General features: G+C 37.7%; 1 protein-coding gene across 1 annotated transcript in view; it reads left to right on the top strand.

The window, feature by feature from the left end:
- Positions 1-25,162, top strand: part of cacul1 (CDK2 associated cullin domain 1) — a 61,474-nt gene extending 36,312 nt beyond the window's left edge. Inside the window, exons 6-9 of the mRNA XM_048609209.1 lie at positions 2,793-2,882; positions 5,336-5,474; positions 17,019-17,062; positions 18,513-25,162. Coding sequence (XP_048465166.1) covers positions 2,793-2,882; positions 5,336-5,474; positions 17,019-17,062; positions 18,513-18,562 — 323 coding nt within the window. The 3' untranslated portion in view covers positions 18,563-25,162. The remainder of the gene's footprint in view (positions 1-2,792; positions 2,883-5,335; positions 5,475-17,018; positions 17,063-18,512) is intronic.
- Positions 25,163-26,074: the final 912 nt, after the last annotated feature.

Here is a 26,074-nt window from a genome sequence, read left to right as displayed (position 1 = left end):
TTTTTTCTAGTAAATGAAAAGTCCCCTGTTTATATACACTAGTTTATTTTCTTTTCCAATTATGCAAGTCTGAAATGGTGCAAGAGAGATGGAAGTTGCTTTCAATAATTTACAGATGAATTTAGGTCAGTGTCAATTTAAGTTTGGCACAAAAACAGAAACTGCTGGAAACTTGAGTATAGGAGTTGGGAGGTGATGTTGCGGCTGTACAGGACGTTGGTTAGGCCGCTTTTGGAATACTGCATGCAATTCTGGTCTCCCAACTATAGGAAAGATGTTGTGAAACCTAAAAGAGTTCAGAAAAGATTTACAAGGATGTGACCAGGGTTGGAGGGTTTGAGCTATAGGGAGAGGCTGAATAGGCTGGGGCTATTTTCCCTGGAGCGTCAGAGGCTGAGGGGTGACCTTAGAGGTTTATAAAATCATGAGGGGCATGGATAGCCAAGGTCCTTTCTTCAGGGTTGGGGAGAGGTCCAAAACTGGAGACTATAGGTTTATGGCGAGAGGGGAAAGATTTAAAAGGGATCTAAGGGGCAACTTTTCCACACAGAGGCTGATGTGTGTCTGGAACGAACTGCCAGAAGACGTGGTGGAGGCTGGTACAATTACAACATTTTAAAAGGCATCTGGATGGGTATATGAATAGAAAGGGTGTAGAGGGATATGGGCCAAATGACAGCGAAAGGGACTAGATTAATTTAGGATATCTGGTCGGTAAGGACAAGATGCACTGAAGGGTCTCTTCCCATGCTGTACAACTCTGTGACTCTATAACTCAGCAGGTCTGGCAGCAACTGTGGAGAGAAAGCAGAAGTCATTGTTTGAGGTCCAGTGACCCTCCTTCAGTACTACTTTTGGTAGCTAGAATGTGCAACATTGCATATTGGGCTGAAGTGAGTGGTGTAAACATACAACAAAAGAAGTAGTTTCAACTATGAAAGTGCTAAACTAAGAAGGAAAATTGACGTGTAAAGTCTAAAGCAAAAGGGGTTAATACGGCGCCCTGTGAAGGAATGTTGACCATTAAATGTATCAATGACAAAAATGAACCCTAAATGTTACTTGAGGACCAATAAGTCTAGGGTATATAAATATTAAATTTCATAAGGTTGAAGTTTTCAGGCAATGTAATAACAATAATTTGCCACATATGGATGTTTTAGCTGAATACCTGGGGGCTTTTCCCATTCTTGTATTCAACTTTGGTTTAGAGAGTGAGAGAGTTTAAAAGGCTAACATTGCTGGACCAAATGATCCTTCCTTTTTCTTTATTCTGTTATTGTATTAGCTTGAATGAGCAATTTATTCTTGCTAATGAATCTGAAAGCTATGAGCCCAAGCAGTAGTCCAGGATTGAGCACATTGTTTAGACTGGCACTTCCACTTCAGTGCAACACTGAGGGAGCATTGCCTTTAAGTGTCATCAGTTCAATAAGATATTGGACCAGCCCTAAAATATCCCATGACACTACTTAGAGGAGAACAGAGAGTTCTTCTTGTGGCCTGACCAACATTGCCCCCTCAACCAACTTCACTAAAAACAAACATAACTAGGCTTTTCATCTTGTTCACTATGGCTGTACATTGGACAATGAATGAGCAAATAGGTCACTCCATTTGCCTGCATAACATCAGTGACTGCATTTCAGCAATAATTATGTTTGAAGTGTTCTGACTACTCTTTAGGGGTGTGATAATTTCCAAAGTCAACTTATTATAATTTGCTGTATAGAAACAAGATCATAGTTTTTGAAATCGATAAGTCACATGGACTGACTTTGATTCTACAAATGTAGGTGATCAAATTTTATTTCACAAAGTAATTCACATTAATTCAAGATTGAGTAAACATTTCGACGTGGAAATGGGGCAGAACAAATTTCTTGGACAAAGATTCTTGATTCCATGCATGCATCAAGATTAAAGCCTGTTGTGGATGATATTGGTTTAGTTAAATGCATATGTTTTGCAGGAGAGAAAAGTTAAAGGCCATTATGCTTTACTCCATACCATTTGGATTGTGCGCATTGATACAGAACTGTATCCACCAACTACAAGAACGTAGTTGGCAGATGCCCATGTCATATTGCACTCTGATCTCAGCCATGGGGTTTTGTATCTGCACGCCTCTAATTCCCTAACTTGATTTCTAAAATGCCAACAGCATGTGTGCATCTATTTTATCATAAGATTAAAAAGTGATCTTTTAACAAAGTTTTATCTGGGTTACAGTTCTACTGGAAGCACTGCAAATTTTGACTGATGTGAACAGGTCTCTTGGCAGGATTCTTTCCATTTGGCTTTAATGGACCCATATTTGCTTAATAAGTCAGGATCCGAGTTTTTTTTTGTTACCTTTTAGAATGATGTGTACTTGAAGACACTTTTAATTTGGCATAAAATGTAACTGCACTGTTAATTTAATGCTTGACAAAAAACCAAAAGAACTGCAGATGCTGGAGCTCTGCAACACCAACAGAAAATGCTGGAAAATCTCAGCAGGTCTGGCAGCTTCTGTGGAGAGAAATCCGAGTTAACGTTTCGGGTCCAGTGACCCTTCTTCAGAACAGAAGTTCTGAACAGGATTTGAAGAAAAGTCACTGGACCTAAAACGTTAACTCTGATTTCTCTCCACTGATGCTACCAGACCTGCTGAGATTTTCTAGCAATTTCTGTTTTTGTTTTAATTCTTCCTGCTCTTGGCCTCCTGACTTCTTTTCATGACTCCTTACTTCACCTTGAGTACTATAGCCCTTGTTATGCTTTAACTGTTTCTTCTGCTTCTATTTCAGCTTTACTAATAGAAGCTCAGTCAACTCCATTTAAGGTCACCCCTTCAACCATGGCAAATATAGTTAAAGGCTTATATACACTTAGACCTGGTAAGTAACAGTAAGTGAAAAATTTCTTTTTTATTCTAAACAATTTGTAGCATGGAAAACGCAGAATGACAAGTTGCAGTGGCATAGTGGTTATGTTACTGGGCTAGCCATCTGGAGGCCTTGACTAATAATTCGGAGCGATGAGTCCAAATCCCAAAAATTAATTTAAATGCATCTTTAGTGGAAGACTAGCATCAGTATTGGTCACCTAAAAATTAGCAATTGTCTTAGAGGCCAATTGATTTACAAGTGTCTATCAACATGGAAATGGAGCAGAACAAATTTCTTTGACAAAATATCTTGATTCCAAGCATGCATCAAGATTAAAGCCTGTTGTGGACGATATTGGTTTAGTTAAATGCATAGATTTTGCAGGAGAGAAAACTTAAAGGCCTTTTACACCCTCAAAAATTCAACCAGATTTTCAACGCGATTGTTGGGGTAAGGCTGAAGATACAGGAACTGATATGAGGCTTAACAATGGGCTGTTATGGGAATTATGCTGAGTCAGTCAAGTCTGCTAAGTGTTAAAACTGCAGGAAATCGGGAACTGCTGTCTGCACCAGATAAGACATACATTTGGACATATCCATGCTCATGTGCATGGATAAGTCCAAATAAGATGTGCATTTGGACAAAATGTTCAGGATTAGTCACGAACACGCGTAATCCCAAATAAGGCACACACTTGGCACAGACTCTTGTGTATAAAGAGCGTGAAGAAATCCCTTTGTTCAGCAACACTTAACATTGTGCACTAAGGTATCCTACATCAGAAGGCGAGGTGAAAACATTGAATGAAGTTTCACCCTGGCCAGCTGTGAACTCTCCTGGTTAATAACGTTTGGGTTTAGTTACAGAAATCAGGGTAGAGAAAGACAGTGATCGAGATATCTCTAATAGTTAAACGTGTGTGTTATTTGTTAAAGTACTTAGTAAATGAATTGTGGTTTTATAGAGCTGTAAGTATCTCTGCTGTGTCATCATCTATGTATGTATTTTGTCTCTCAGAGATGGGCAACACGATGAAAGAGATGCTTTGTATCATTTTATTTCATGGTTGATCTTTTCTAACTGATTTTTTTTGCTTGTGTTAGATAATAAATCTTAATATAATTGCATTAATTTACTTGGTGTCAGAATATACTGCATTCTCCCTTGTTGTTTTCCCAGATGAGCTTACAAAATGTTAGGAATGTTTTGCCTGCACTGAAGACAAAACTACCATAGTTTGTTTCTGTCATTCATTTTTAATCTTATTATCACGTGAATGTAATTCCACATTTGTTTTTACATATTACTTTTAATGTTAGGAAAATTCTAATATTCTGATTCTCCTAACTCCTCCCTTACTATGGCCGTTGAGTAATAGATAAGACACCTAACCTAATCTGATTCCTGACTGATGTATGTAGTATGAGAAATAGTGTCAGGCATTGGATAGGCAGTACTTTGGATTTGTAGACTACTCATGTATCTAAATGGCAACATGAAGCAGAAAGGTTGCTACATCACTCTGGACCAGTTACATTGTGCAAAGTCTCTTTGTTTCCGAGTCAAACAGATGCATTCAGCTACAAAGAAGTTACTTTGTTCGTTATAAAAATTAAAAACATTTTATTGATCATTAGAATTATTTCTTATTTGACACTGTCGAACCCATTGGAATAAAAGTACAGTTGAAAATATTCACTTGTAACAAAGTATGTAAATATTTTTGAGGTATGTAGGTTTCAAGATTTAGTATCTGACGGATATTCATTTCATGTAAAATGAAGACCAAATGTAGAAAATTTCCTTTAATGATCCTGCTTTAAGAAGGTTATCTTACCTGTTCGCTCACTGAATAAAATTGAATGGCAGATTTAATTAAATTCTATGTAAGTAATAACTCTAAAGAAACTATTTATGATGATGAAACTTGAATCAGATGAAATGTTTCTATTTATCTTTCAACATTGTGAATTTTCTAGTTAGTCAGTGTTAGCTACTACTGACTTTATATGCATTAATTTTAGTCAAGAAACAGTACGTTTGCCACAATTTGGATTTGAGGCTCTTTCTGCAGTTTTTTTTTTGATGATATGAATTGTAGTCACTATACTAAGACATAATAACTTTTATTCGCAGTTCAAATTTCAATATTTAGATTAAATATTTTTTGTGAAGTGCTTACAGCCATAGAAATGCATGTATTACTCATGGAAATTTGTGACAAAGGTGCTTCCAGTTTAGACAGAGTATTTAAGATGGGTGAAATCTGGTATATTTTTCATAAGATGCCAACTTTATTATCATAGGGAAAAGTTAGCAAACACATATAAGCATGGGATAAAAAGAGGAACATAATACTTTATGGTTTTTAGTCGGTAACTAGATCTGCTATAGCTGCATAAAAATATAGATGTTGACCATCTCAGTAACCTTGTTTGTTCTGTATATTATTTTCCCAGATTGGGCGCAGCTGGCACCTAGTCTTTTTTCTAAATTTATCCCAAATATCCTTCCCCCTGCTTTGGAATCCAAGCTCTCAGAATATGCTGCTCAAGACCAAAAACTCCAGCGAGAACTGATACAGAATGGCTTTGCCAGGTAATGTTTAGACTCAAATTTAGAATTTACCTACGTTCCAAATGTATCATTGCCAATATGGCTGCTTATTTGTCTAGGGGCACAGGTGTTATTTGGTTCATCCATCCCAAAAGACCCTAGAATGGAATGTTGATTGTCATTTTCACTATACTTTTGGATCTCTTAGCATCTGCCGTAGTTATTTTGACATTGTCTATGCAGTACTTTGTTTTTTTTTACACATCCTACTTTATACATTATCAAACTTTTGTCTGCTATGGCAATTCCTAATTTCATGGCTATTTGGTCAGTCTTGAGCTGCCTCCTTTAATTGAGTTGTTTTCCTTGTTTAGTTAGTCAAATTTGAAATGATTGAGATCTGACAGTGCTCTGTGATGTACTTTTTTTTTGAAGTCCTGTTAAAATCCAGCTGCTCCAATACAAATTCCACAATGATCGTCACACAGTGGAAGAATGGCACTTTAGAGCCCTGTCTTTGTGTGAAGGAAGTTCTTTAAGTTTTTTTGAGAAGATTTGTAGCTTGCTTTGTGGATGAGGTTGTAGACTTGCTCACCGAGCCAGTGTGTTTGATTGCAGATGTTTCATCACCCTGCTAGTTAACATCGTCAGTGCGCCTCCGATGAAGCTTCACTGGAGGCGCGCTGATGATATTACCTAGCAGGGTGACAAAAGGTCTGCAATCAAACACACTGGCTTGAAGTTCTTTAAGGATCAGCAGACCCACTGCCTGAACGACGTTCATTCTGGCACATAAGCCACTAAACTTGTCTGCTATAAAAATACAGGTAAAGGTTTACATGAGCTGTTTTGTGTGAAAGCTTTCTATTCGGATACTGAAATCTTCTCGAGCAAGAGAACAGCTCAAATTCCTCACCTGTGGAGAGGCTGCTTCACATGGTGACCAACTTGCCTTTGAACCAAAAGTACAAGTTTTGTGTTCTTAATAAGAAACTTTCAACTGAAGCTCTGAGAATGTTTACTTTGCCTACACTGGTCAGATAATTACACCTTTCCATGCAACAGCTCTTTCTGCTTGCCGTAGTGAAGATTTTGACCAAGATTCCGCCAATGCCTGTTGTGCTATCACACTAATCTCAATCACAAAGTACTCAGAAGTTGCCCCTAATTCCCTCTGTTTTGCTTAGGAAGAAGCACTGCTCCTCTCTAGAGATTTGGTATTTATCGGATCGTTGGAGCATATTTCGATGGAAAAGTGTACATGCAAAATTCCTAAATACTTACTTCCTTCGCACATTCTATAACTTTTTAAGTTGCATGTCTCTCACCTCACAGTGTCACATCTACATCAGTTATGGCAACTTGTTTTACAGTTTATAATGTCATGTGATTTGTTTATAAAGCTAAACCATTGCACACATGAGGCCATAAATACGTTGAAATTGTTGTGCCATTAACAGATCATTATTCCAGCAATTTGCAATGCAAGTATAATGTGGTGATAATGATGAGGTGAACAATTCAACTAGCATCATTTGCAACTAAACTTGACATTGGAATAATTTCTGGCCTATTGTTTGCCTTGTTACTGTGTAAGCTTTTTTATTCTTAGAAGTATAGAACACATAATTCAAGTTGACATTTGCAACAATCTGAGATGAAAACTGCCCTTCCTGTGTAACCATACAGTTGCAGGATAAATTGTACATAATTGCCATGCTTTTTGTATCACTATCCAGCTGAAATGTCTGCAATAGTACTAATTTTGAAATGGAGCATTAAAGTACTTAGGGCAAGTACGGACGGGCAGGAAATGTTGCCTCAGCCAGTGACATCTATATCCCACAAATAAATAATAAAAACTTCCAAAAAAAACTTAAAAATTGCTATTTCTAACTAACCTTGCCATTGTAGCTGTTTCAAAATATGTTTACAGGGAATTAATGACTTCCAAGAAGTGGTGATTACACCAGCTACAACAAAACAGCGTGTTTCTAGATTCTGAGAAACTACTAAATATAATATTTAGATCTTGTCACAGTAGACGTGCCACCTGTGGTTTACTTTTTTGCTATCAAAAATGCTCCTTCTGGAAGGAGAAATGAAAAGGAAAAACTTCTGTGGGTAGATAGTGGCATAGGTGACCATAATTGCAAATACAAGTTCACATTTGTAAATGTGCTGCTGCTTTACACAACCATCTATCTGATCGGTTGTCGTTATAACAGTTACACAGGCTACCTGTCGTTAACACCATACCATTATAGAACCCTGACCAAGGGAGAGCTCTTTACATAACGCCTTGCATTACATAACACCTTGTAGTTCAATGTGGAGACACCATTCACTGGAAAGCCTTCAAATAGTTGAAAATGTTAACTTCTATTCAACAACAGCAAAACAAAGAAAATGCAAACAAAAGAAAACTGTATTTGCTACTGGAAACAAACAGGGGCTATTTGTCTTGTACAGTTAATCTACGAATGCTGCATCCAGCTCACATTTATTGGAAGCTGCTGTCAATTAAGTCCTGTCTGGCCTGTTGCATTTGGTGCTTCTTCACTGTCTCGTATTGAAGGTGGTGTTCCTCCTGCTCGGTGTCCTCTTCTTCCTCCTCAGAAGACTGTTCTGATTCTGCAGCTCTTCAGACTTCTCTCTTCATTTGTGCAGAACACTCTGTCTAGAGTATTCTGCAAGGCCTCACACAGAGTCACAGACACACTTGATCCAAACATCAGAACCTCTCCTTGAAGGGATGGAAGCTATTTTGCTGATGAAGACTACTGCTTTATGATATACCCCACTCAATGTGGTGTATACAGTACATTGAGTCCTGCATCTGGGGGTAAAGCCTACTCCCAGGCTGCACCACTGACCTCGAGAGATGAAGCGGTGAGATCTTTATGAATTGCATCAGTAACAGCCTTGATACGTTGTTGGTTGAGATTTGAGAGATCCCACACTGATCCCCCAATGAATTCTTGGAAATAGCTAGTTGCTTAAAATTTTGATGCAGTTGTTATATTGACGATTACTGGGATAGGATGGCCACCCACTCTTTCAGTTTGGAAGTACTCCTGCACCATCTCCACATCCTGAGGGGACCTTTAGCTGTGACTTCTTCATGTGGAGCTGTTTGGCACTAGAGGTTGCTGCTGATCCTGGGTTTCCTAATTTCTTCAGCCAGAGGATGGTTAATCTGCGGAGCTCATTGCCACAGAAGGCTGTGGAGACAAAATCATTGAGAGTATTTCAGACAGAAATAGGTTCTTGGTTAGTAAGGGGATTAAAGGTTACAAGGAGAAGGCAGGAGAATGGAGTTGAGAAACGCATCAGCCGTGGTCAAATGGTGGAGCAGTCTTGACTAGCCAAATGGCCTAATTCTGCTCGTATACCTTGTATCTTATGGGCATGTTTGTTCCTCTTTGATTTCTCTACGCCATATGTGACGGTAGCACCTATGCTATGGCATCACGCTCTACGTGATGATGTTGGATCCATTGGTCACTGTTCCAACGAACCTGTTCGGGGAATACCGGAAATAGAATGGGTCTTTAGTAATGTGAGCAGTCAGCATTTGCATCAGACACAAATGACAGTTTAGCATAGTCCTAATGCCTCTACTTTACTCTCTTTGTATAATGGATCTTATTCCGACATATGGAATCACACCATGCAAATACAATAGAAGATTGTAAGTCTATTAGAATTACTGATATCTGGTACCACCCCATCCCCCACATCACCCAAGGAATGCAGCATTACATAGAAGAACATGTTGAGACGAATACATAGAGTTCAAGATGAGATGCCCCTGTGCAGTCTGTGTTACCTTGGATTGATATTGTGAATTGTTGCCCGTGGATGCCACTTTCAAGGTCGACTGTGATTATTTCTGCCTCAGAGGTTACTGCAATCAACCTACAGTGACAAGTGACATGGACAAGATTGCCTGTGACCAGGATTTGTCTTCTACACAGCTGGACACTGCATGCATTTCAGATGCAATGCGTGTAGTTACTTTCAGCCTGTGCTCTGTAAGTGTCTGATTAATGCAGTTGTCCCTTGAAAGGCCTTGCATTTGTTCACAAATAGAACCGCATGCTCAGTCAGGGGAAAAAAAAAGCATTTACTATGCCCACTTGATGTGGCAAGAACCACTTTCAAGTTCCATTGAGCATTCATGGTTTGTATGAGTATGGAAGGCAACGCAGGCTGTGTTTGGCACAGTGAATTGCAAGCTTAGCCCGATAATCGAGGAAGCCCTTCCTCCCCATATACAATAACCCATGTCCTCCAATGCCCTACCTTCTCGTACCCTTTATATATTGAGCTGCCTCTTTTCATTATTATTTCTCTGCATCCCAGCATGCTGTGTCCAATTCGCACAATTAAATTCCCCAATGTCCCAATTGTTACAGTGACTCCGAAGAGACCCCCCCTTGACTCTTGTGTTGATCCCCAAGAATGACCATTGCATCCTAGCCACCTCCCCAATGAATTGGAAGAACAGCCCCAAGAGATGAGTGACTGGCCTTGTAGTGATCTTGGTGCAGCTCTGCAACTGACTTACTGCAAATGCCTGATGGTTACACTAAACTGGCAGAATTTACAGTAGCCCATTCCCCACACTCCAGTGATACAGTATCCCTGACTGTGACTATCTCTAACAGCCCGTCAACTGGGTCCAAGGCCCTAGACTGAGATTGGACATTGCCCTTGACTGATGAGAGCACCCCCTTGACTTGACCAAGGTCTATGTCCCCTTCAACTTTGTGACTTGGAAATTTAGTTGAAGTACATGCAATGTGTTTACTGCATAAGCTGCTTGGCACATGGTGCCAGTGTGACATTAATGGAGCAGGGTGCCATACAGCAACACGTTCACCCTTTGACTGATCCCTGCTGATAACCGAGCAAGCCACCTGCTTTGTGCCTGTGTTAAATGGCAAGGCAAGATGGATGTTCTCTGAGCCTTTAAGTTCTGAATGAAATGGCAAAGTGCAAAATGACAAGGCAAAGATGCTGCGAACATCCAAGTGTACACAAAGTGAGTGAGTGTTAAGGGAGCAAGTAAGGATCCCTGAGATGCAGCCTGCTTCAGTCCTGCTTGAGTTGGTTGTTTGTTCCTGAGTGCAAAGTGGCCTGTCACAAACTTTATAATGAAAGGTGTCAGTGCATTCAAGTGTACAGCGTTTAAGAACCATTTCCTAAGTAAGTCAGTGAGGTGCTATGATAATGTGATGAGTTCGGTATCTGTCTGATGTCAACCTCCATAGACAGTGGGGTGGGGCGGTGGTCACTACCTGTGGAGTGTAACATTGCTGTCTAAGGTGTGGGTCAAGAGGAGTGATCTGCCAACTAGAGCTACCAGGTATCACTCTGACTGTTGTGTTGGGAATTGTTGCTGTCTAGGTTCTGTCTGGTGCATGGGAAGATATGAAACTGCATATCTTTGAGGTCTAATCTAATAATTATAAATGCATGCAAATAGGCCTCTTGCTACTCTCAAGCAAGGTTCTTGTTATCACCGGTCAAATCTTGATTGCAGAATTGGTGTCTCTTTATTCTTGACATTGAGAAACTAACTTTTCTAACCTTGTGATATTTTCCCAACCAATTCTCTATCGTCCACGTTGTTCAGGGATTCAATGTCATGACTCCATATGTAATAATAGATTACCTCCATGTGTTTAGGTTAAAGTAAAATACATAATTACAATTCAGGATTACTGAATTCGCTGTTTACGTGAGGATTTTGATTTTTCTTGAAAATTGGGCTTTCACCATTTTGAAAAGACAATGTATTTTAAAATATAACTACAACACAGGATTCAGTATGGGTGTGTCTATTTATGAAACATTTAAAAATTGATCATGATATGCAGTACTTGTACATTCAAGATGATGCAGATTACGTAACAGTGAGAACAAGAGGAGACTTTGTAGCGTCAGATACCAGATGAGGGTTAAAGACCTCAGTCCTTGTAACTTGTCTTGGGTAATAATTTCATTGCTACTAGTGCTGCCATTTCTCTTTTTCTGTTGCATTTTTTTGACTGCTTTCACTTTTTTTGTTTATTATTGTTCCCTTGAGCCTTTTGTAGCAATTAACTGTGAATGAATAAACAATATAACATTCCTTTATGACACCTGCTAAATGAGGATGTTTTTCAGTTGTTGCTGTACTAAGCTTCAAATTGTAAATTTGGCTTTGGTAAACATTATTCACTGAAATGAACTCTGTTAGATTTTAAATCACACATCTTTTCCAATTGTTTATCCTCCCAAATATGTATTCCATTTCTCTTCTAAAAGTGTTAACTCAATAAGCAATGTAATAGCCTGAGAGGGAGCATTCTAGCACTCCTGGGGACTTCAAGCACTAAGAGTATAAATGGATTAGAATTTTTGTCAAACCTAGTTTAATAACTTCTTGGGATCAATGATCATCTTGTATGCAATAAACAATTGAATCTTCCAGATTATTTCTGTTTGCCACAGATGCAAAGCAATATTTTGTTGCTAAAAACTGGGAAGAACACTGGGATTGTATGATTCTGCAGCCTGAACTTCTGTCAGCTTCAACTACTTGCATTAACCTGTTGAGAGTAGAGATGTCCTACCCACAGGTGATTTCAAATATCCTGTTGACAGGATTTCAGCTTCAGGAAAATTGCCAGGAAAAACACGCAGTATAAGAACAAATTGGGCAGATGGCAATGTTGACTGATGTGACATTCCCGGGCCAACAATGTGGTTTTCCTCCCAGAACCATTATTGTAATATGGTGCGTTCCTAAGCAAGCCATACAGAGCTGTGGGTCAACCACTAACTATTTTACAAAGTTCTTCTTTGCACGTGTCTATCTTGCTGTTCCCTTTCAAGACATTCCTTAAAACCTCCTCCTTTTACTAAACTTTTAGTAATCTGATCTAATCTGGTTTGATTTGCAAATGGGAGGTGAGAAAAAGCATTTTAACACAATGAGTCATTAAGGTTTGGGATACACTGCCTAGAAATATGAATTAGGCAGGTTCAATTGAGATAGTCAGAGGAGCATTAGATGATTACTTAGACAGAAATAATGTGCATGTGTTTGGGGGTGGGGAGGGAAAGCTGGCGATTGGTATTATCTAAAGTTCATTTGAGGGGTCAGATCAGACATGATGGACTGAATTGCTTCCTTCTGTGCTGTAACACTTCAGTGGTTCTGTGATGTCATACTTTGTTTCATGATGCTACTGTCAAACACCATGGGCTTTTATTGTCTGGAAGGTGCTATATTAATGTAGGTTATTTTGATATATGATTTGTTGTTCTCAGGCTCAGTAGAAGACGAATTGAGGTCTGCCTCTGCCATTTACTATAAACACTGTCATGACTAGCTTATTCAGAAGGACTCAGGACCTTGCTAAAGAAGCTGGCTTTTCCTAAAGAAGAGTTGAGGACTTTGTTTGACAGCAGCCTCTGTGTTTACTTCATTGTACAATTAATAGTACGTCATGGAATTGAGACAAAACTCAAGTACAAAGTTATATACCTCCACTATATGAATGCTGTTAAATGTATGTAAAATAGTGTTAAATGAATACTTTTCTTTGGCCTTCACTCTGGAAAAGGCGAACATAGGTACAGAATTCAGGAAAAGGGACCGTGAGGAGCTTACACAATTTGACATTGGAAATGGAGAGGTATTGGAGGCTCTGACAGGCTTAAAAATGGACAAATCCCTGTCCAAGATGAATCGAATCCCAGGCTGCTGTGGAAGGCAAGGCAGGAAATTGCAGGGGCTCTGATACACGTTTTTAATTCCTTGCTGGTCATGAGAGAGGTTCCAGAGGACTGGAGGACAGTGTGAGATCGTGTTCAAAGAACCAGATGACCGAGATCAGTAAGTGGCGAAAATAGCCTCTTTATTGTACATTCACAGCAGCAAGATTTAAGGTGAAATAGAATCCCAAAATCATAGCTCAAATGTAGCCTCTTCTATACAGAATTTGTGCATACATCAATATTCCAACACTTGAGTGTAAGGAATTAGTTATTGTACAAAAACTGTCTTGCAGGAAATTGGAGATGGTTTAAACACTTGCTAAGTGTTAGCGATTTTATTGCTAAGTGTTAGTGTTTATTCTAATGACATTAGAGTGTCTGTCTGATTTGTCCTTGCATAATTCAAAAGGTGTTGGTCTTTTTATTTCAAAAGTTAGAATGTTGGTAAAAATGTATCCGAGTTTTAAATAAAAGTTTGGATTTCTATCAATCACGGCTGTCTGTGACTTTTTATTTACTATTGCCTATTCATTCAGTTTCACAGTCACATCTGTTATTGCAGCGCTGTCAATTTCATTCGTACCTTCATTCATTCAAAGTCACGTGGTTCTGGACATAGCACTGTTAGTTTAATTAGTAGATGAAAGGTGGCTTATATACATGACATAGTGCTGTTAGTTTCGTTAGTAGGTTAAAGGTTGCTTATATATACGGCATTGAATAAAAACTTGGGGCAAGGTAAATCCTGTCGCCTACAAATCGTATGTATGATCTAGTACAAGAAAGCCTGCAAGGAAGTGGCATTTTGCTTCTAAAGAAGAGGGCTAATTCAATTGTCATCTTTGAATGATTCTTGAAGTTATGCTGGCTGGAGAAGTGTTTAGAGTAAGAGGTTGGGGATCGTACCTATTCAAGGCTAGGTTTTAATATGTAAAGCACTACTTTTGGTATGGAAGTGTAAAAATGTTTTATCCTGTGACATTTATACAGTTTTGTTAAATGTGTACACAGCTGTTACGCATGACTGCACCTTTGAGTGGAATGTCAACCTTGTTAAATGGAGCTGTGTACATAGTGCGTAATGCATGATTGCACTTTTAAGTGGAATGTAACCTGATACAGTAATGCGCTTCTGAGTTGGTCTGAATGCGGTGGTTGTTGCACAAAAATATGTAATTAATATTACATGCCATCATGAACAGTGATACAATCATGAATAATTATTAATGGACATGAATTATGATGTATCAACAGCTGAAGTGGTTCTGCTTTTCAAGAATGGGGTTAGAAGTGAACCAGGAAATTACAGACTTGTGGGTTTCCCATCAGTGGTAGGGAAACTATCGGAGAAAATTCTGAAGGAGAGAATTAATATCCACTTGGAAAAGCATGGGTTGATTATGGATAATAAGCATGGCTTTGTCAGAGGGAGGTCATGCCTAACAAATTTTAATTTTTTTTTGAAAATGTGATTAAGTGTGCAGATGAGGGAAGTTCAGTTGATATAGTTTATACGAATTTTAGCAAATTTTTTGATAAGGTATCAAATGGGAGACTGAAGGTTAAAACACATGGAATTCAGGGAAACTTGGCGAGATGGATAAAAATTAGCTTAGTGATAGAAGGCTGTTTGAGTGACTGGAGGCAGGTGTTTAGCAGTGTAGCACAAGGATCAGTACTGGGATGCTTATTGTTTGTTATATGCATAAATGATATAGATGAAAATGTGGAGGGAATGTTAAGCAAGTTTACAGATGACCGCAAGATTGGTAGGGTGGTTAGTAGTGTAGAAGGTGGTTGTAGATTACAGGAAGATGTAGGTGGGCTGATCAGATGGGCTGATCAGATGGGCAGAGCAGTGGCAGATGGTATTTCACCCTGATAAGTGCAAGGTGGTGCACTTTGGAAGAAGAAACAAGATGAGGGGCTGTTTAATGAATCGCAGGACACTGGACAACTCAGAAGAACAGAGGGATCTAATTACTCACAGATCCCTGAAGTCAGTGGAGCACATGAATAGGAAAGTTAAGAAGGCATATGGGATATTTGCTTTCATCAGTCGTGGCATAGAGTGTAAGAGCAGGAGGTAATGTTGGAGTTGTGCAGAACTTTGGTTAGACCACAGCTGCAGTACTGTCTGCAGTTTTGATCACCTCACTACAGAACAATGCGATAGCACTGGAGGAGATACAGAGGAGGTTTGCCAGGATGTTGCCTGGGATGGAGCAATTGATCTATGAGGAGAGACTAGATAGGCTTAGATTGTTTTCTTTAGAGCAGAGAAGGCTAAAGGGGCTTAAGATTGAGGGGTATGGATAGGGTGAGTAGGGACCAGCTGTTCTCTTGGTTCGGGTGGGGGGAATCAATCACAAGTGGACATAGTTTTAGGGTAAGGGGCAGAGATTCAGAGGGGGTTGGAGAAAAAACGTTTTTACTGAGAGGGCGGTGAAACTCTGGAATGCACTACCTGGGAAGGTAGTGGAGGTTGGAAACTTATAAACTTTTAAACATATTTCGGTGAGCACTTGAAATATCGTAACATTCAAGGATATGGGACATGTGCAGAAAATTGGGATAGAGCACTTTCAGTGGTAGCTATGTTGGTGCAAACTCAATGGACCGAAGGGCCTTTTCTGCACTGTATGACTCTGACTGAGAGAGTAAAGATTAAAAAAAATGATTGTTTAAAAAGACCGAAAATCATTCTAGAATTTCAAGTAAGTATCATTTTCAAATAAAGGATATAAAGATTGTGCAAGTTAAACATTCCTTTGTTTAACCAATCCACTATACCTGAACCTTGTTCACCCAGCACCACCTATTCTCCACTGCGTCTCTCCCTCCTCTTCAATGATATGGAAGTGTGTCTGGAAACCCTAGTTCTAGTGTCTATAAGAGTGACTTGTATCCCACCTAACTCCTCTTCAAACGTTCACTTTGAATTGAGAGACTGCTGTCTCTAAAATGCCTGTTTGACTCTCAGTGCTACAAACACTAGGTGTCTGTGGTTACATAGATAAAATAGGAGTGAAAAGTAAAACATAGAAGAGCCAGAGAGGAACAGACAAATTAAATGAAAATGAAAAGTCACAGTGAGAAAGAGAAACAGTTATAAAATTAAAGTGATTGCTAAATGAAGGAGAGAATTCAAAACAAGGGACAGAAACAAGTCCAGAATTGGAGGAGGTTGAAATGACTTAATTCAAAAACTTCTTTTAAAGTTCCCATTTAACTTATTTAAATCAAATTTGACATAAACCAATGCCCTTTAAATACAAAGGCATAGAATTGTGGAATACAGCTCCTGAAGTCTGGTTAAATACAATGGAATCCTGTAAAACACAAATATTATTTGACGTACTGAGTGATTAATCAGCACCTGTGATAATTCTTCCTGCCCAAAAATATTTCATTATACATGATCATCTTTAGTAATTGAGACACATGAATCCAATTCACTTAACCAAAATATTTGGTATACCTGAAATCAGGCCCTTACTTGAGCAATGTTAATTAATGCTAGGCAAAATTAATAACTAAATATCACATACAAGCTCCACATACCAGGACAACTTGTGAATAAGTGATCAGAAAAAAAAACACTTGTTCGTAACTTGCTGTCATTGTCTTTTCTCAAAAACTAAATACAAGTTATTTTTCTCCAAGACTGCAACTGTAATACCTTACAAAGGTTACATTCAGGTGTTACTGTAGTGTGTTTTTATTCCTGTTAGCAAAACAGCTTGAATTGTTACAGTCCCAAATATGTGAAGATTTTAACTACTATTTTCCACTTTCTCATTTAATTAGAGGGGATCAGTCACGGAAAAGAGCTGGAGAGGAGCTAATGTTTAGTAAGTGATTTTAGTTTTGCATGTGTTTTCTCAAAGTTTTTTCTAGTAACATTGCAAGGGTATGCTAATTGAATGTGAAGCATACTGTTCAGGAGTTTCTGCTAGATTCCATTGATTTTTTTTTTCGATAAATTTCGATATTGAAGAGTTTCAGGGACAAATTACATTCACCATAAATGGAGTTTTCACAGCCTAGGTTAAATATACACCTTGCTATCAAACAGTCTGCAGAAAATCCTGGCCATTGTTCTTGAATGAACTAATCACCATTAGGAGTTTTCACATATTGTGACTGTCTGCTGACTGTTGAAGGACTCTTCATTCAAAGCTTTTATATTTGTTACTTTAGTAATGAACTGATTACTGCCCACCCCCACCCCTCGTGAAACTAGTAAAGGGTTCTGTTTAGTTTGTTTGTTCTTTTCATCTTTTATCAAGTTTCTCTCAGGTGATGGATTAGCCATTAATAAAACTGTTTAATTTTGTTACAAATTAATTTGTATTAATAAAGCTATAGGTTACTTACCACTCTTATGTAACTTGAAGAATATTTCCTAAAACCTATTATTTTAAAAAGTACATTATTATAAAATGCTGCCTGATTGCAATAGTCCTGATTGCAAATGGAAGATTTTGGGTTGGATTTTGTGTAGAGAAGCCTCGTATTATGGTGCTCTGAGCCAGAGGGCTATTTTTGAACAAGGGGCCCATAAAGGGCTCCCACTGGGGGCCTTGTCCAATTGAGGACAGTAGACAGCTTTTTGATGTTGAGGGTCAATAGGAGGCCTGTTCAGACTCCGAGATCAGTACCTCCACCATCAGACAGGAAGTTGCAGATGCTGGTAGGAGAAAACAGAGGGCACCTTGAGTTGGAGTTGGAGTTGCTCTCTGGAGAGTTGATACTAATTTTTTTAAGTTGGGTGGAGCACTGCTGCCGGGAGGGCACCTTCATTCCTTGGCCTCAGCAAAGGGGCTGTATGCTGGGTGGAGAATTCTGTAATGGGATCTTTACCTGAAGTAATTAACTCCCTGCTATTTGTGAGCATACTTTTTACCTGTCCCTTCCCCTGCTCCTGATCCTGCATTCTTGAAAATGCCTGAAGGCAGGATGCTAGCATGTTGGCCAGGGTTCATTGGCTTCAGGTCTCAACTCTGCAACTGAATGAAAATTTGACCCTTTGTTTTCATTGTTGTATTAATAAGTGGAAACTTGAGGATTTTTTTTTTAAACAACCTTTTGAAACTAGAATAATTTGGGGCACAGTTTGTACCTGGATTGATAATTTCAACCAAAGCAGTAACTCCTAGTTATAACTTTACCCATGTCTTAATTTAGTTCCTGCCAGAAAAATTGTCATTTTAAAACATATTGCAAATGCTTACCTTTCCTTTTATCTCCTGTTATGATCATGTTAATCCAACAATTCTGATTCTGTCTCTTGTGTTTTAGATGGGTCAGCATCAACATCATCATGTACAAATACAAGGGCATTCAGATAGTGAAAAACTGAAGACTCGTTTTCTCTTGCCTTGGAAGAAGGACAAAACTGAAAGGCTCTTAAACCATGCAGTGAGTCATGCAATGGAGAGGCATTTGCTGAAGTTCAAGCCTATTTTACTCTTGCCCTCCCCTCTTAAGAGAAGGACTTGTCATCTTTTTAAGTTTTTTGTTTCTGATGATCATGCTGCTAACAGACTTGGGAATACTCTTTGCAAAGGCTCATTATATGGTGTGCCTGAACTGGTTGTATAGTGTAAAAGTTCATGTTGAGTGAACTTCAGCATCCTAGCAATGGTTTCCGAATGGAATTTAATCCTTTTTTTGCAAGAAGCACAGTTTCCAGCAATCTTCTAGCATGCTAGCCATTTTCATGACTTTTAATCATCCAAACACCCCGATAAAGGTGCTCCCTGTTCTGCCATGTTGGTCAGGGAATTTTTTTTTTGTCTTTGTTGAATTCCTAAACGTTTGTTCTGTATAAACAGGTTTTGTAACTTGGTCTTTACTGTCCACATCAGTTAGAACATTCTTCTGTCACAATCACTACTAAATCTAGTCCATTTGCAACTAATTTAACTCAGTGGTTTCACAATAGTGAGAAATCATGCACATCCAAATGTGGATGTATGGTGAACCAGGGATGTTTTGTTTAAAAAATCTTGAGAATTCATTGTTGGTAAAGGATTAACCAAAACAATGTGTGCAGCAGTAGGCATAATTGGTCTTAAAACCCAATCTACATACACGAAACCTCACTTGCATCATTTTCATTGAATGTATTTTCTATTGAATACAGCATCACTCAATGTTTATGTAACACTCAACTAAATAATTACTATCCCACTATACCAATTCTGAAGCATTTTACCAATTTTAGTATTGTGATATATTTTGCTATTGTAGGTGTCTTGACTGCATGAAGACTGCCATTTTTTTTTTAACCTTATTCCCCTTGCCTATCATTTTGAATCTGGTTAATTAAACAGGCGTCAGAATGTGAAATATTTTTTCCTCATACAGTTGGTCTGCTGTATTAAATTTGAGCAGTTAATGTGTACATTTACTACAATTGTTTTCAATATTACACGCTGCCTCATTGTGAAGGGCATGAATTTTCAGGACCCGGAAGGAAAGGACAAAAGCACAAGAGGAAGAGCATGATATTACTCTTATGGGTAACTTTTGAAGTTGGTTCAGCATGACTGTAAAAGCCTCAGCAAAAATGTGAGAGAACAAATAATTGTAATTTTGGGTTAACATTGAGCAACTTTTGCCCTTCTGGCTATAGCAGTTATTTCAATTGTGCAATAAAACCCAAAATCGGTTTTGGTTACTAAATAACACTTTTTTTTTGCTCATTTGTGTAACTATTTTAGTAATAGCTTACCTTTGTAGCCTTTAATTGCAGTCTGTTTGCATAATATGAAGAATGCAATAGATTTTTTTTTAATCCATGAGTGAAATGTTAATAGTAAGGCGTAACCATGAAAATCAGTGATAACCCATGGTCCTTGTAGAGTGTGGAAGTTCATGTAAATTAATTTATTATCCGAGTGTTGCAAAGTATAATTTCTCATTCTACAAAGCAATGGAATATGACTCCTCAGCAGCCAGTCTAAAATGCTTTCAGGTTTCTTCTTAAGGCCACTTCTGTAAATTAGAATACATACTTAACATTCTAGATGAATCAACTGTTAATTTGAAACATAATGATCTATTTCCCAACTCTCAACCCTCTTGGTGACTATAATAAAAAAATTGGGGTTCAGTGACAAAAAATAGAACATGGCTCTCTGCATTTGGTTGAACTGATCTTGTGGCACTAACAGACTAATGAGAGAATGTTCCTCCAGTTCCAGATTCTTATGAAGTGGCTAATAATGCCTCCGATTATTTTTGCTTATTACTGAGAGATGTTTACGGATACGTGTTTTAATTCCAATCCTTTCCCTTACTATTTTTATGGATTTCCCATGCTTTACTGTGATGAAGAAATTTGATTAAAGATTTCCCTTTAGTCTAATGCACTAGGTGCCAACAGAGCCGAGATCCTGAATGGCGCACACTGTTTTCAGAGGCTTTTTGAGCAAACTGGCAATTTTGGTGGAACTGTACTGCACTTCCGACTGGTCCTTCAAAGCCACTTTGAATTTACTATAGAATTTACAGCACCAGAAATGGCCATTTAGCCTGATTGGTCAGCTATTGTTAATGTTCCACATGACCATCCTGCTACCCCACTTCATGTAACTTCATCAAAGTAGCTTCTAATGCTTTCTATCTCATATGTGTAACTAGTTTCTCCTTAGATGCATCTAGGCTATTCTCCCTTGTGGAGCATGTGTCACATTCTCACTTCTCTCTAGGTAAAGATGTTATGCTGCCTCTTATTGATTGGATTTATTGGTGCCTATCACATATTTATGCCCATATGTTTTGGACTGACCCAGCTGGGGTAATGAGGAACATGAGTTTTCAGTCCTATGATGGAACTGGTAATAAACTTATTTCAAAAAATATAGTTAAAAAGACATTAGGGACTTAATTGTAGTTATTTTATATTTTTCCTCCGCACAGTGATGGAGAGTGTAAACATTTGAGTGTCCACCCAGCAGCATCTTATTTCACATCATGCACACCATCAATTTAAAACATTTACTTGCATTTTCATCCCGTAATTATGGTCATCTGTGCTAATACTGCGATGTAAACTCAAAATTTTTTTTTCCTTAAATGCTTTACTTTTACTATTTTGGGTAAACATTTTAAAGAAAAATCTTCTAATGTACAAGTATACATTCCAGATATAAATCATAGTGCCTCATGTAAAAATGGGAAATAATGAGGACACCAATTGACTTTTCTGTCTATTGAGATGATATTCAAATGGAAATAATTAAGATTAATTTTATAATGCTGATGCCAGTTTCTAATATTTATGACATTTGGTTAAGGGAAGGGGTATGATTTCAATAGTTATGTTCTTTGTACTGAAATTATAAATGGGTCTTTAAAGAATGTATTTGTGATTTGACCACTCTAAGTAGAATTTGACAGACTAAATTAATTGCAATTATGAAATCTTCTGCTTGGTTCAGATATGATAGAAAAGCAGTTAAAATTCATAATTTGCGCAAAGCAATTTTTTTAAGAATGTATAATTAAGAGTTGAAATAATTTGACCTAGTTACACAGTTTCTATGCATTAAAGCACGATAAGGATAGCAGATAGATGAGGTGATTCATAGCTGACCATAGCTTTCAGGTCGGCTTGCACACATGTCAAAGCAAGTTCTAAATTAAGAAGTATTAGTTTCTTCTAACCTATGCAGCCTCAGCTTACGTTTCACCATAGCCCCCTCAGGGAAGACTCAAGGCTGCAGACAAAATTTATTAATATGCTAAAGGCTTCTCTGTATTTAATTGCTGGCACAGTTTTGTCATTCTTTCAACCCTGCTGACATTTTTCATTTATCAGGCAGATGCCCAGTAAGTGGCATGAAAAGGTAACCTCTTAGGAGACAAAGACACGATGGCAGGTTTTGCTGAAAAGTGTCGCTTTAAAAAGACGTTCTAAATGCTATTATCTGAAAAGTATATTAATAAAAGTTTTTATCTTTAAAGATGTCAACAAAAGACCTTTGCTTATGATGAAATTTCATGACCAAATGCTCAATTAATTCATATAGTTGCCAATTAGAGCTCTGGTGACCAAGCATCAGGAACAGAGAACAGAGGTTCAAATCTTTCAACCAGCCATAGTAGGAGGCATTAAACAAAGTTTGAGGATGGCAGGAGAGGATTGATAATAGGCTTTCATTGTAAATCTCCCAGTGATTGCTACGAGTGACCCTGGTAGTTTCTTATTGCCAAGTTACCTACCGCATTTACAAAAGACTCAATATTGAACCCTTGCAGTGAAAATGAAAGTGGGGTATTGATGAGAGAAAGGGGTTGCAAATGGAGACAGTGCACAGAAAATGAGATATATGGACATATATACATATTATATGTATTCTGACCTTGGTTGCAGCTTGAATTAATAATGCTGTTTTAAATTAATGTTGAAAGTTCCAAATTTATATTCCAAAGTTTATTTATGAAGTTGTTCCCTTTTCAATGTGAGTTGTTCTGCCAAAGGTTGTTGCAGGTTACAGATATAGTGCAAGGAAACCAACAGTGATTTAAGTGGAACAGTCTATTGACGCTATTTTGAACGACTTAAATTCCAAGATTCCCAATGTAAAAATTGTAAAGCAGTTTATATATTAATAAATACAGATAGGCAAAGTAAAGTTAATGCATCATATGTGTCCTGTCATATGTCACAACTGGCATCACAAGTTTCAATGATTCTCACCTACTATGTACTTATCCAGGAAAGGCATTTAGTTTTAAAATCCTAATCCAGTTCCGAAAGAAGATAATTCTGGTAAATGCCTTTCTGACCCCAAAGACAATGGGGTAACAATGTTTGCAAAGTAATTTGCTACATACTACACAAGCCGAGAACGTACTGTAAACGATTGTGATCTTCTTTAAAAAGAAACACATACTAAAATCTAAGTGTCTTCTGTGCAGATTAGTTCACATTTAGGGCATGTAGTTACTTTTAAATAAGTCTGTTTTCTGAACTTTTATAAGGAACACTTCAATCTGAAAAGTGAAGTACAGTATCTTCAATGTAATATACATATCTGTAAACCCTGTTAGAAAACTTGACTGATCTTCACTTGAACTGCTTTATAAGTATTGAATTTTAAAATAGTTTTAATTTCAGATTTCTATGGAAAGGTGACTGTAAAACATACCCGTGTTTCTACATTCCCTGTCAGAATACCACGTCTGTAGATAGTTGGGCTATATTGTATATTATTGGGAGATCCACAATGCAACTAATGGTTGTCCATGTTTAACTTACTCCAAGTGAATAGCCTTAACCCACTGGTACTTGATTGGTGCATAGCACCATTGGTTCCTGGAACATCTGGTCATGTTTTTATTCTGGACTTCTGCACTTAGACAAAATAGGCTGCGCTCCTGTAATTGTGAAAGTGCTTAATTGGTGCAAGACAGAAAGCAGACTCCAGCTCTGAACTACTTTTTCACTGGGGAGAAAAGAACTCTTGGAGTGCCTCTGCAGAGAACTAGATTGGACTCATTCCTATTCCCAACTGATACTGAGCCTTGATCATTGCAGAGATGTTGGTTTTAGCTCTAAAAACAAGGCTTCTCCAAGGGCTTATTGTATAAATATGTATCAATTGGTACAGACGTAAATGTACTGGATTCAATTTCTGACCTGTGTTCAATTTACTGTTCAAAGTTTAGGAGCTGTTGGAGAGCTAATATACTAGGACCTGAAGAAAGATTAGGGATTTTGCTCCTGATTTGTTTTGTGGCCTTACTGTTAAAAATGAACATTGGATGAGGGCAGAATAGGACTTTGTCTGGTACATTTCAGATCTCAATACCCAGCTGGTACTCTAAATATAGACTCTCACATGAAGAATGGTCACTTGATGAGCACCTGAGGGCCACAAATAACTAAAACCCTTTGGCCAAGTGAGGAATCAACTTCAGGATGGGAGACAGGAGGAGGATAACGTGGAATTGGCCTCTGTTGGAGGGAAATACTGTTCCTCCTAAAATGTATGGGCAAAGAGATGTCATTTTAATGTGTTTATTGCAGTATGGAAACTTAGAGGCCAATTGAAATTTCATCACAGGCAGAAGTTTCATTTTGCTTACCTTTTTCCAATAGATGTTTATGGACAGAATACACTGAAATTGCTTGCCTATGTTCTTTTGAAAATATATTTTATTGTATAGATTAAATGATTGTATTTTAATTTTGAATGCAAACTTTCTAATCTGGATATGTTCTTTAATAAGGCACTTTAAGTAAATTGGTACAATTTTTTTTGTGTTCAGTTTATAGACCCCAGAACACTCCTTCCTTCCACAGGTTTCCAAGGCTTTTAGACTGTAAGGGATCATTAAAACTCCTAGGAGATTGCAGCATTGGGATTTAAGGGAGTATCATTTTTTCTCATGCTGCATATTGCAATGAAGTGATATTCATTATTGATGATATAACTTGACTGTCATTTAAAACTAAAAGTTAGACCTCTGCAGCACATTTTTTTCAAAAGTGCTCAAGCCTGTATAACAACATCCGAACAGTTCCCATCAAAATCTTGTTTGAGTACTATAGTAGGGTTACTTAGTGTGTCTTCAAATAAAGATGCTGCTGTGGTATTGTGGTCCTGTTAATGTATTTTTGAATATGCTTGGAGAAAATAATTGCAGGCAAAGAAGAATGTTAGAGTTTAATTGGTTTCAAAATGCAACCTGTAGAAAACAACAAAAGGTGGTTCACTTTGAATAAAAAAAAGTTTAAAATTAAGATGATACATTGCATAAGATAAAATAATTAAATTAATGTTTGCACTAAAGTAAAGTCATACTATATGGTAAAGTCACTTATTTTATTAAAGGAAAATTGATTATTAATTTGGTATTGGATGTCTGAAATGTGATCTGCAGTACCTTGGGTGTGTACCGCTCTTTCAATAAAAAATATCCAGTTTGCTGCACACTTTCCAGGATTTATTTTTATAACCTTAAATATTGAAAATAACGGTATTTATTTTTATTGTCTTAATTATTTTGAGGCAATAAAAGTTTTTAGGTCTTGATTTTGTGCATATAAAATTGTAGCCTTTGATCTGGTTGTGATTTTTACTTACTCTTCATTTTAAGTGGCTTTTTTTTGCATTTATGACACCTATATGTATTCTATTTGATCAGGGGCCCTCATGATTTAGTTTGTTAATTCTGTATAATTCTTGTATTACAGCTAAAGCTCCATCATATGTCATAAAACTTATCAAGCTATTGTTTTCTGTGGAACACCCAACTGGAGGACTATCTTGATTTTTCATTTACTCCATGTTTATTACAACACATTTCCCATTGCATTGTGTGAAATATTACTTAGCTGGCTGAAATCTTATGACTAAAGAGTATTGTAAATCTAAATTAAAATAGATACCTGTTGCAATTCAGAATTATTTCATTATAGCAAGGATGAAATATCTTCCCACTTAAAATGTGACTAACCTGACTAGCCACAACATTGATAACCTGTGGCAGCAACTTGCAATTATGTAACTTCATTAATGTAATATAGCATCTGAAGGTGCTTCACAGGAGCATTATAAGCACATAAGAAATAGGAGTGGGAATAAATCCTTCAGCCCTTTGGGTCTGCTCCATCATTCAACGAGATCATGCCTGGTTTATTTCAATATCTATTTCCTTAACTGTCTCCTTATCCCTTGATGTTTTTGATATGTAAAAGTTTATCAGTGTCAGTCATAAAACATGCTCGATGACTCCAAAGGTTTACCACCTTCTGAAAAAGTTTTCCTCCTCATCTCAGTCCTCAGAATCCTATTGCTCATTCTGAGACAGTGTCCCCTGGCTATGGTATGACTAAATGAAAT

Source organism: Rhincodon typus, chromosome 20 (genome assembly GCF_021869965.1).
Source record: "Rhincodon typus isolate 14 chromosome 20, sRhiTyp1.1, whole genome shotgun sequence".
Taxonomy (NCBI): domain Eukaryota; kingdom Metazoa; phylum Chordata; class Chondrichthyes; order Orectolobiformes; family Rhincodontidae; genus Rhincodon; species Rhincodon typus.
This window is presented reverse-complemented; position numbering and strand designations above follow the sequence as displayed.